This window comes from Camellia sinensis, chromosome 3, assembly GCF_055761805.1.
Source record: "Camellia sinensis isolate YWXY chromosome 3, ASM5576180v1, whole genome shotgun sequence".
Taxonomy (NCBI): domain Eukaryota; kingdom Viridiplantae; phylum Streptophyta; class Magnoliopsida; order Ericales; family Theaceae; genus Camellia; species Camellia sinensis.
In genome coordinates this window covers 158370505-158383418 of record NC_138963.1, presented here as the reverse complement: position 1 = coordinate 158383418, position 12914 = coordinate 158370505, and the positions used below count along the sequence as shown (strand labels likewise).

General features: G+C 42.5%; 1 protein-coding gene across 1 annotated transcript; it reads left to right on the top strand.

Moving 5' to 3' along the window:
• Positions 1 to 6462: 6462 nt before the first annotated feature.
• Positions 6463 to 11434, top strand: LOC145821969 (uncharacterized). Its single transcript, XM_082918536.1, has 2 exons — positions 6463 to 6814; positions 11385 to 11434. The coding sequence occupies exons 1-2, from the start codon at positions 6463 to 6465 to the stop codon at positions 11432 to 11434; spliced, it is 402 nt and encodes a 133-aa protein (XP_082774662.1).
• Positions 11435 to 12914: the final 1480 nt, after the last annotated feature.

Here is a 12914-nt window from a genome sequence, read left to right as displayed (position 1 = left end):
CCAGAGCCCCGGTTTATCAAACTGAGTCACCATTTGAATTCGAGGTTGATCCAACCGCACTCAAAGTCAACAAACTGCAGAAACTGTTCAAAAAAGTGCAAGGGGTCAACTTCATTCCAAACATAGAGGAGGGGTACACCGAATCTGTGGTTACATTACCAAAGCGGTTTAAGATGCCGTACATTGATCGCTTTGATGGTTCTGGGGACCTGATAGTACATTTACGTCTATTTTCAGATATCTTGTGGCCAATGGGTTTGACTAGAATGCAAAAGCCATCCCTCTTCGGTTGCACTATGTCGGGTATAGCTGCCATTTGGTACGCTAAGTTGGAAGATTCTGCGAAACAGAACTGGGAGGAATTAGCCAAGTCTTTCATTACTCAGTACTCTTATAACACACAAATCAAGGTCACAACTTGTGATCTTGAGGTGACACGTCAAGAGCCAAAGGAAGGTTTCTCTGAGTTTGCGATGAGATGGAGAGCCAAAGCGTCAATGATGACCACTCGACCTTCAGAGAAAGACCAGATCAGAAAGGTTGTCCGGAACCTACATTGCAAGCTGCAGAAAATGATTGTTCTCCTCTAATTTACATTTAAAGAACTTCACAAAATGAGGGTTCAAATTGAAGATTCCATGAAGTAGGGGATTATCACTGATGATAAGGAGCTGGATAAGAGGCCATTTGTTGGTAGTTCCAATACTGCCAGTAGTAGCACAACTACAAGGCCATCAGAAATAAGTGTTGTTAGTGTGACTAAAACTGCCGACCCCTTGGCCAACATGGGCCCACAAATATCATTCAACCTTACTCGACCTTCGGGTAGAACTTTTAACCAACTATACATGATCCTATCCAAAGCCATGCAGGTGCTGATCAAAAAAGGGCACCTAAAACCCTTAGAACCTCGCCCACTTCCCGACCCTCTTCCATCCAAACATGACCCCACAAAATATTATGCTTTCCATTAACAACATGGTCATGAAACCGATCGATGCTTCCGCTTGCGTCATGAGATTCAAGATCACATTGACAACAAGGTCATTGTTCCACTCTAAAAACCAAATATAACCACCAACCCACTCCCTGCTCATAACCAAGTCCCTCCACCCATAAATCTCTACCTTATCTATACACTGTCCACCTCCTATAACCCTAGCATTTATATTTCCCCTTCTCACCTGCCAAAACTGATGTTGTTCCTTCTTGAGGGCACGGACATATGCGTGATGGACACATCTAATCTACAAATGGTGCCTCACAGATCAGTGGTGACAACACCTGCAGTAGAAGAGGTTTTGACCTTAGGGAGAGGTGCTGGTTTGTTGCCAAAGTATCCCAGAGACTCCTCAAAAAAAGAGTACAACCCGAGCCATTATATTGTTCATATTACTCAACTCAAGCCTGAGATGGGGCTACCAACCTTAGTGGACATTAATGTGGTTAGGGAGAATGGCCTAAGCTAGGGTTGGATGATCTAACTGATTTTGAAGAAGATTTGGACAACCTACAGTTCTTCGATGAATAAAATCAAGGCAGTGTATAAATCGGTTGGTTCGATTTGAATAGGTCGACTGATAATGCCGGGTCACTGAGTGTTGAGTCGGACAAGAAAGAAGAAACTAAGATTAAACTAGAGGGAAAGAAAGCAGAAGTAGCTGTGGTAGCCGAGAAGGCTGAGGGGAAAGGAAAACTGCCAAAAGGCACATGTGTAGGAAAACCAACCCGAGACGTAGGTGTTGTGAAGACTACAGATACTGAACAAGAAGCTACGTTGAGATAGTCTTAGAGTGAAAGAATTGAAGACAACCAGAAAATCGCAACAGTATGTCGCCCTGAGGGGGACACTTGTACTATAAAGATGATTCAAGGTGAGCCAGACAACTGTTTGTCAGCAGTGGATGGTGAATGGTTGGACCATAGCGATTTGCATCTTGCCCATATTGATGAAGATTGGGGCAACTGCATCCCGAATAATACACGGTATTTTGAGGAAATAGACCATCTCACTAGAAGTGGGTGGTATTTCAAACCTCCACACTTGGATCAGGCAGAGCCATCAGGAAAAGACTGCGAGGTCAAGAAGGAAAAAGAAAAGAAGTTGGAAGAGTAGCTAGTTCTAAAGAAGTATTGTCGGCAATGGATAAGGCTAAATTGTCCATTGATACTATCCCCGAGCAACTTGTGGGCCTAGTCTTCCCAAGTGGTGCCAAACTAATGCTCACATTCTCTAACAAAGAGTTACCACCGGAAGGGTCAGCTCACAACAAGCCACTATACATATCCGTGGAGTGCAGAGAGAAGTGGGTACCAGTGGTGTTAGTAGACACCGGTTCTGCCATTAATGTATGTCCTTCCCGCACTGCCTATGCGATAGGCCTCAAACCAGCAACTTCGTTCCTGTGGCCCAGGTGATATAGGCATATGACAACACAAGTAGAGAAGTCATGGGGACAGTGAAAGTGCGAGTCTAGGTAGGCCCATCTGAGCATGAGATCAAGTTCTATGTACTTATGTGTCAGCTACCTTTAACCTGCTGTTATGAAGGCCTTGGTTACATCACATGAAGGTTGTGTCCTCCACCCTCCATCAAATGCTGAAGTATCCTCATAAGCGAGGAGTAGCGACCATTTTTGGGAACTCATCCATCCATCCACCACCAGAGGTGACTACACCATTGCTTGAGATCAACCATGGCAATGAGGATGTATTTCTCTCAGATTCACTCTAGCGGAAGCCTGAGTAATGCAGACAATCCTAGCCACGAACGAAGGCATGTATGTCAGTGCCCAGTCCATCTACATCATGAACAAGCTGCGGCATATTCCAAGAATGGGGCTTGGAAGGAGCAGGCAGAAAGGTGTTGCAGCACTAACCGAGGTGCCACATAACCCACATGCCTTTGGGTTGGGCTATGTGCCCACCAAAAAAGACTGGACAAGAAAAAAGGAAGAAATAAGGGACAAGTCTAAGGCCAAAAGAGCTGGAAAGCACTATGAATTAGTCCACGGGCCAATCTGAGGGATGTTGAATGGGCATTTTGTTAGAGAGGGAGAAGATTTCCCCTTTTATGGCTTTCCTAAGCCTTGGGTGGATTCCTTGAAGAAGCTGTCCTCGGATTCGAGATCTTCTTTGACCATCAGTTGCAAGACAGTGACGAAGAAAGGGCTGAATCAAGGATCAACCCTTTAGAGCAAAGAAGATGACTCAGACAATAGTGACGTTGACGTAGGGGCAATACTAGCTGATCTCCTAACAGATCCCGCAACCCACACAGAGAACTTGGGGGATAATTTTACTGTCTCTATGATCAAAGAGGAACCAGGTATAGATCCCACCAGTGGCATTCTGGATGCATCAAGGGCACCATGTCTCACTTGGCAGCTGGAGAAGGGTTTTCTTTCCAATTTTGAATCGAATGACGAGCTAAAGTCTGATTCCACCGAGTTTGTGGAGTTGAAATCAGATTCAAGTCAGTCCGAGAAGTCTGAGTCTGGCATTCTCGAGGGCACCATGCCTCACTTGGCATTCCCAGGGGTGGTAACTTATGAACGAGAATGATGCTACAGATTCTGTGTACTACTCTGTGTCGCTGATTTATTGCATTGACCAAGATTTTCAAAATTTTAATGAAAATGAAGAGGAAGAAATTCCTTCGTCTTTGAAAAACTTGATTAATCAAGAAGAGGAGAGTTGTGCTAAGCCCTGTATTGATGAAATCATTGCTATTAATGTGGGTACTGAGAAAGATCCGCGCTTAGTCCAGATCAGGATCCACGTTATCTTCAGAGGAACGTGAGCGCTTAATCACTTTATTAAAAGATTTCAAAGATGTTTTTCATAGTCTTATGAAGACATGCCTGGAATCGATCCTAAGATTGTACAGTATCAGATCCCTCTTGACCCTGAGGCCCGACCAGTCAAACGGAAACTACGCAGAGTTCGTTTGGATTGGGCAATGAAAATCAAGGAAGAGATCACCAAGCAGATTGATGCAGAATTCTTAATCGTGTCTGAGTATCCGACTTGGTTGGCCAATATCATCCCAGTTCCGAAGAAGGACGACAGAATATGGGTTTGTGTCGACTTTAGGGATCTGAACAGAGCTAGTCCGAAGGATGACTTTCCATTATCGTACATTGATGAGTTGGTAGACTTCACCGTAGGCCATGCATTGCCATCATTCATGGATGAATTTTCCAGATACAATCAGATTCTAATGGCACCAGAAGATAGAGAAAATATTGTATTCACCACACCGTGGGGTACTTACTGTTACCAAGTCATGCTTTTTGGGTTAAAAAATGTTGGGACTACATATCAGAGAGCTGCAACCACCATTATGCATGACATGATTCACAAAGAGGTTGAGGTGTATGTGGACGATATGATTGTCAAGTCCAAAGAGCCAGAAGGCCACCACATCTCACTGGAAAAATTCCTTCAACGGATCAGGGAGTACAAGTTAAGGTTGAACCCATAGAAAATGCACCTTTGGGGTGACTACAAAGAAAATGCTGGGATTTCTGATCACATAGAGGGGAATTGAAGTAGATCCTTCCAAAATCAAGGCCATCTTAGAAATGCCACCACCAAGGACTGAAAATGAGGTGCGTGGCTTTCTAGGGAAAGTGCAATTCATAAGACGGTTTATTTCAAAATTAACCTTGACTTGTGAACCACTGTTTGGTCTCTTGAAAAAGGGCAAGAAGTTCCGATGGGATGATCGATGTCAGTTTGCCTTTAAACAAGTCAACTAGTACCTTTAGAATCCACCTGTGCTATCGCCGCCAGAGCCGGGAAAGCCTTTGATTTTATATTTTTCAGTAATGAATTCGACCATGGGGTGCATGCTAGCTCAAGAATCTGAAGATAAGGTGGAAAAAGCCATCTACTATTTGAGCAAGAAGATGCTAGACTATGAGATCCACTACACTCCCCTCGAGAAAGCTTGTTTAGCATAGTATGGGCTACTAGGAAGCTGAAGCACTACTTGTTAGTTCACTCCGTAATCCTGGTTTCGAGATTAGATCCTATCAAATCTCTTTGGGAAATCGATGCTTACGGGTAGGCTAGCTTGTTGGTTGCTTCTCTTTTCTGAATTTGATCTCAAGTATGTCACACGTAAATCAGTTAAAGGGAAAGTGGTAGCGGAATTTTTGGTAGACCACCCAGTTGAAATGAATGCGGCAGTGGAGTATTTATTCCCAGATGAAGACATTCTGTAGGTAGAAGAGGAAACATGTGCAATGTACTTTGACGGAGCATCCAATCAATACAGTTATAGAATAGGTGTGTTGCTGATAGCACCCGATGATTCCTATATACCCCTAGCTTTTAAACTCTGGTTCAAAGTGTCCAACAATGAAGCAAAATATGAGGCATGTATTGCTAGTTTGGAAACTGCCCTAGAACTAGGGGTAATAAGGTTAGATGTTATCAAAGACTCAAACTTGGTTGTTTCTCAAGCTAATGGAAACTTGAAAGTCAAGGAAGAGAAAATGAAGGTTTATCATCAGGCCCTAGATATTCTAATTCCAAGGTTTAAAAAATTGATGTTTACACATTTACCAAGAGAGAACAACCGGTTTGCTGATGCATTGGCAACTCTATCTTCTATGGTAGACATCCCGCTTGGAGTCAAAATGCGTCCGATCATCATCGAGCGGAAATACATGCCTGCTTATGAGACCATTGCTACGATAGATGAGGTTCAAGACAAAAACCCCTGATATTGCGACACTTGGAACTTTCTAGAAAAGAATACTTATCCACTAGGAGCAAATGCTAAGGACAAATGGGGAATACGGTGTCTAGCCGTCTAGTTCGTCATATGTGGGGATAAGCTGTACAAGAGAGGCCATCTGAGAATGCACAAGCTTTGTGTTAAAGAAGAGGAATCGAAGCACCTCATGGAGGCAATCTACGGAGGAGAGTGTGGAGCACACATAAATGGTGTGATGCTGGCTAGGAAGATCCTTAGGCAAGGCCATTATTGGTCAACTATGGAGGAGGATTGTATGGGTTTATACGGTGATGCCAAAAATGCCAAATCTATGCCAATCGCATGAATATCCCGCCGTCAAAGCTCTACAACATGACTTCGCCATGGCCTTTCTCAGTCTGGGAATCGATGTTATCGGTGCAGTCTTGCCAAAGGGTTCAAATGGACATAAGTTCATCTTGGTAGCGATCGACTATTTTATGAAGTGGGTGGAAGCTCAATCTTATTCTGTGTTGAAGGCTTTACATGTGGCCAAGTTTATAAGAAACAACATCATCTGTCAATACGGGGTTCCGAACGAAATCATATTGGATAACGGCTCACACTTCGAGAAAGAGGTAGTGGACTTGCTTAAGAAATACAACGTGGCTTTTCATAAGTCATCGACTTATAGACCATAGACCAATGGAGCTATTGAGGCTGTAAACAAGAATGTTAAGAACATCCTGCGAAAGATGGTGGAGACTTACAAGGATTGGCCGGATAAACTACCTTTTGCACTCTGGGGTTACAGAACATCAATTCGGACATCCACAGCGGTGACCCCATATTTTCTAGTGTATGGGATGGAAGCTATTCTGTCAATTGAGATCAAAGTACCGTCACTGCGAATTGTGGTTGAGTGTCAAATAGCAGAGGCAGATTGGCAGCAAAGCAGATTTGAAGAATTAATGTTATTTGATGAGATGAGGTTAAAGGCATTATATCACATCCAGGGGTACCAGTACAAAATTGCTACATCTTTTAACAAGAAAGTCAAGTCTAGAAATCTCAAGGAAGGAGATATAGTGCTCAAGGACAGCCAAGGTCCCATCCATGACCCTAGGGGCAAGTTCCGACCCAATTGGACTGGCCCTTATATTATCAAATCTATCTGGTCAGGAAGGGCGATTATCCTTATGGATCTAGATGGCTTGGAGTTCTCACAGCTGATTAATATGGACAAATTGAAGAAATACTACCACTGAGAGGCTCGCTAGGCCAAAAACCCAGAAGGGTGACCTAGGCAAAAGTTAGAGCATGAAAAATTAGAAACAAAGAAAAATAGAGCTCACAAGGTCGAAAACCCAGAAGGGCGACTTTGGTAAAAGCTAGAGCGCAAAAGAAGAGAGTTAATACTCAAGTGAACCCAAACCAAACTACAAAGGCCTGATTCCCATCTTTGGGATACGTAGGCAACTTCATGTGGACACCCCATTTTTGGCCGTCCTCAAGACTTGGACGTCATCGTTTGAACACTCGATGATCATCCATGCTCGTGTTTGTTTTGAGTTCCTAAAGGTCTCGGCTGCACGCCTTGCCTTACGATCTCTCAACTTGTTTGTTTTGTGCTTTGTTATGGACCAAGGACTTGTGGTTTTTGCTTCTGAGGGAAGAGGGTGGCTTGTTGGCCATCCCCACAACCCATCGGCCAAGCCTTGTGCTTGTCGGCCTTGTTTTCTTGCTATCAGCTATAAGTGTTGGCCGATCAGCACTCTTTTTGATCGATCGGCCATATTTCTTGGCCGAGACCTTTCCACCTGCTTTTGCAGATATTTTTGTGCCAGCTGTGCCAGCTGGTGAGCACAATTCTCATCCTCTATACACGTGTATGGAGGGATTTAATTCAAGACTCAAGCTTGTTCAACAAGCTTGAGAATTGAATTTCTATAAGAAGGGAGACCCCTCTCCCTTTCCAAAGGTTCTGAAATCTTGATATACAAAACATATATCACTCTCTCTATATTTTACCTCTCTCTCTCTCCATTTGCTCTTGTTTGTGCTCAAAAGTGTAAATTCTTCACACTATTGCACACAAACACCTACTAGAACACCATCCTTTTGTTACTGAGGTACTTAGGAGCTGGTGTTAGAGTTTTTGGGTTGGCTTGAACTAAGAAAAGCTGCTAGAGTTGTGTTCTTGAAGGTGTTCTTCAAGGGTGAGAAACTAACCTTTTAATCCCTTGTTTTGGCTTAAGCTTTTAGACCTATTTGCATGCTAATTTAAGCTTAACTTTCTACTGTAAAAAGTTCTAATTTTTCATGCTTGTGATGTTTGTTTAAGGTCACTTTTATGTTGGGGGTAGTCTACCCCCTTTTAGGCCTTGTTTGGCCTTGTTTTGAACTATCCTTTTAAGCTATTGGGACCACCTTATTTGCGCCCTCTCACCACTGTGGAAATGTGGTTTTGAGGTCCCAAATAGGAGAGGGTCATCCCCTCTCCTTGTGTTTTGTATGCTAGTATAAATGGCTCATAATAGTAGCATGTTTGCTTAGCATGTTTTGGTTCCATTTCAGCAACTTTTTGGTGTTATTTTAGCATGCTTCAACTCTGTTTTAAGTTGGTTTGATAGCATCTTGCATGCTTCACATACTTGTAGAGTAATCTTGCATGCTAGCATAACATGCATCTTGTGTTTGGATCATCATTCTTGCATGTTTTGGCTCAACTCAAAGAAGCTTTCTCTCATGTTTTACCATGCTTAAGCTCTAATTTGTGTTGTCTTAGTCATGCATGCATTGTTTTGTATAGCCGTGGTTCAATCTAGCTTGTTTGCTTTGTATATCAAGTCCACTAGCACCCATTGCTTAGACTATTCTCATGATTTGGCATCATTTGAAATGATATTTCAGTGCATGTTTCATGGTCATACACTTGCCTTTTTCATTCTTTCAATGGTTAGGAGGTTTGGTGTTTTTATGCCTTAAGAGTGGGTCATTGTGCATGCCTCTATGCTTAGGCCTTTAGGGCTATCATTTCAATGTATTTTTGGTCTTGTTTTACCATGATGCATCTCTAATTTTTGTTGTCAAAGTCATGCCATGTTTGGTTTTGATAGGTGTAGTGCAATCCCCTTTGTTGGCCTTGCTTGCATCATGCCTTATGCCCTTCATGTTGGCTTGTCTTAGCTTTGGCCCATGCATATTTTAGACTCACTTTGGTATGCTTTAGGACTATTTTGGTTTGCTTAGGCCATTTGCTTCATGTTTTGCATAGCCTTAGTGCAAATGCCTATGCTAGCTTCAAGCTTTGAGCTTTCTTGCATGCCATACTCGCATTGTTTGGTTGATTTGGCATCATTCCATGCATGATTTCAGAGCTTATAATATTGTTACACTTCCACTTTTGTCACTCTTTGAGCACTCTTGAGAGTTGTGCTCTTATGCCTAGGTGATAGGCCATTACATGTGCATGCTTTGTTTTGCATTTCATGCCATCATTTCATCATTTTGGCCACTGATTTGGGCATGATTGAGGTCTGTCCATTTTAGTTTAAGTCCAATTTGCATGTTGTTCAAATGTTCTTACATTGCATCATGCTTGCATGTTTGGGTTGCATTGTGTTTTGCATGCTTGTTGCTTGCATTGTTGATACATGCTTGGTGCATTGGATGTTGTTGCATGCTTGTTGCATTGCATGATTTTGCATGCTTGCTGCATTGCATTGTGTGTGCATGCCTTGCCTCTTGATTAAACATGATAGAGGTTAAGGTCCCTTATGTGTTTTTGTGCATTTCATTCACATTGAATTGTGCAACTCGGCCTCTTTGGCCATCATGCATCGGAATGCGTGATTGATGGTTCAAGAGTTGAGCACTAAATTCCTTTGAGTTTCAAACATGATAAGGGGTATAGTTGCACAACATTTTCTTGCAAATGTATTGTCATGCCTCTGTTTGTACTCTACTACAGCAAAATGAGGAGTTTGCAGGAAGAGATGGCCGATCGGATATATAGTGTGCCGATCGGATAACAACATTTAGCCGATGGACTCAAAAGTGGTCGATGACACTTATCCCTTGGCCGATGACCATACCATTTGGCCGATGGCCTCTCAGCATGTCCATGAGGTGGATCAGAAGTGTTTTGGAGATTTGTATAGTTTTCAAAGGTACAGAACAATGCAAACAGAGGCAACATGAGGCATGGCAACGGATTTCCGAGCGAGGCAACCGAGCATGCATCATTCATCATTTCGAGGCAAAGTTGTGGCAGCCTGTCTTAGTTTCTTACTTAGCTGATTTTGTAACTTAATTAATTTGTTTAATTAGTTAAGGGTTTTGTAATAACTAATTAGCTAGAATAGTTAGTTAATTAGTTGGTTTGTATTATTTATTAGGACCCTCTATCGAGAGGGCGAATTTTGTAATAAGTGTGCGTGAGTGTGTGCATGCCTTCCAACCCCAATTTCTTTCTCCCTTTTATTTACTAGCTATCGATGGTTAGTTTTAGGACATGTTTCAATTAGCATACTTATGTTCGCATGTTTGCATTCACTCATTTGTCTTGCATGCACCGGGCTCGGCGCATCATACTAACTGCATTGTATTTCAATTCCTATTTGAATACATGTATCAAATGTAGCATTCACATGACATCTTAGAATAGCCGAGCCTATTTCTAGTTGCATTTTGCATGTGTTGCATTAGCCATCTTAACATGAACTAAGATCATGCATTGATTACTAACTAGCTTATGTTTTGGCTCAGAGTACTCGGTGAGTGTTTACGCTTTAGCATCTTGCATGAGTGCGAGTGTTGCCATGATAGCATGCTTGCCATGAGGCTAACTGCTTAAATGATATAACTGCCTAAATGCCTGTGTGTGAAGGTTGGATTACTTGAATTGGAACAATTCATCGAAATGCGAGTTTTAAGCCCACTTGAGAGTGGCAAAATTATGTTTTCTAAGCCCACTTGAGGGTGGTAAATCCACGTCTTAGCCTACTTGCGAGTAGCACCTTCAAACCATTTTCAAACAAACATGAGATGTTTTGTTCCAACTTAGGTGATCTAGTCTATACTTGTATACTGTGCGCATCACGTAGTAAGCTAGCTAATAAACCGGAATAAGAACACATGTGTTTTCAAAAACAAAATATCATGCTTAGTAAAGGCAGATCTTTTTGATCGGGTGAGCGGGGGTGCTCATTGCATGACCTTCCCCTCTCGTACCCAAGTTCCCGAGCCGAGGCAACTTTGGTGATGACGGACACGTGGCCTTAGGCACGAGTCAGGGTTTTCTAAATTTTCCAAAATAAAACATTTAGGTGGCGACTCTGTATCTAGCAAAGCAGTCCATGTTTGGCACTTCTTTATAAAATCAGTTTTCCAAAACGATTTGCCAGATATGGACTCTTTGATGATTTATCGGTCTTGCATTGCACTTTGCGAGATTAGATTCAGAACTGTGACATTGAGTCTGAACTATAGTAGCTTAATGAACAAAACAGATTTCGCGCCATTTCGCGCGTGGAGCCGGGACGTTCGGGCACGTCTACACATCATCCCAAAGTTCAACCATAACTATCTCCAACTGAACTGTCCTATCCATTTGTCTGATCGAGCCATGTTTATCCATTGTTTGTGCTTGGTTATCTTATCTTCATTTTGGCAGAAGGGCCAATTGCAATGGAGAACAGTGATGGTGAATGCAGTTATGGATAGTTTTGATTTTCTAATTTGGGATTGTATATCTTAAGGACTGATTTCGTGTGTGTCAAGTATTGAGCATTTCCGAAAATTGTTTTGAAAAGTATTAATGAAGTTGCTTCTTCTCAAAATTTTACCTTTCTACAACTTAGACCATTTTTTGGACCAAAAGGAAAATTTTTAGTGCTCACAACCTTAATTCCATTTATTTCAACAGAAGTACATTCTCCAACTCTCTAATTTAAATCAAAGTTGCTTTTACATCATAAAACTTGAAAAGAAAAGTCAAAGCAATAAACTAGGGGCATAAATAAGTCAGGTGGTCCTACATCCTTTGCTCGTGCTTGCGGAAGTCTCTACAGCCATAGTTAGCACAAACTGTGCTTCGTCCTTAAGCCAAGCCAAGCACTCGCTGGAAAGGGCATAACTGAAGCCAACCATAGGGGCCAGGTGCTCTCTTGTCCTCCAAGAAATGAGATACCAGGCTAAGTGCGAAGCACGAGCTGGGAATGGAGCTGGATATTCCATCGCCTCTTCTGGACGGGTCTAATCGTGTCCGAAATAGCTTCTAAATCGGAATGGAAAATAGAACACATAGTACGTGAGGCTAATCAACTGTATACTCGACTGTCAAGACATGCTATAGCTCATCTCAGCCAAGTTAAGCCAGGGGCAACGCTAGGCAATGTCAATTATAGATCTGCTGCACATCTAGTCGTAACACCATTCCTCTGAGGGAAAGTCCACTAGCCGTTGTCCAAAGAAATAGGCTCTGGCTGAATACTCGGGGCAAGGGTCTACCACCTTCAACTTATCCATTAGCCACACATGGGAAGGGATAAAACATAAGAGAGATTAAAGAATAGAGAGATATATGTGGAGAGAAAAGTAAAAAAGGTTTCAAGAAAAAAAATAGAGAGTGAGTGCCGAGTGATTTGAGGAATCATAAATAAAAGAGGGTGGGAAACAATACCTGAAGAAGCAGTGGACTCCTTGTAAACCGAGTAGTCTCTCGCTGATAGAAGGCATCTAAACCTATCAAAGTCTCAGCCAGTGCCAAACCAATGTAGCTCTTACCCTCCTTGAGGCATTGGGCCACTTCTATCAACCTAATGCTGGCCCCGCCACAACTAGGGGAAAGAAGAAAGTGCGCAAGCATACATAAACAAAGGATACCTTGCCAATAACCTTGCTAGAGAAGGTCACATTCGTCGTTGATGTCGGAAAACTGATGAATCAAGCCGAGTATATCTAGCTCCCCGTTATGAGCCAAGGATCGAGCCTCATGTAAAGTAAGCCCACACATCTGTTCCAAAGCATGTGCATGGCCAAAACGAGGTTCGGGCATAATCTCTTCATTACACCTGGACTCTGTCAATGCTTGAAATTCTTCGAGCGTAGGGCACATCTTTTGCGCTCCAAAGCGAAATACATGTGTAACCGGGTTCCAGCATTGAGCAGTGGCATGAAAGAACGGAAAACAAAGCGAAGTACA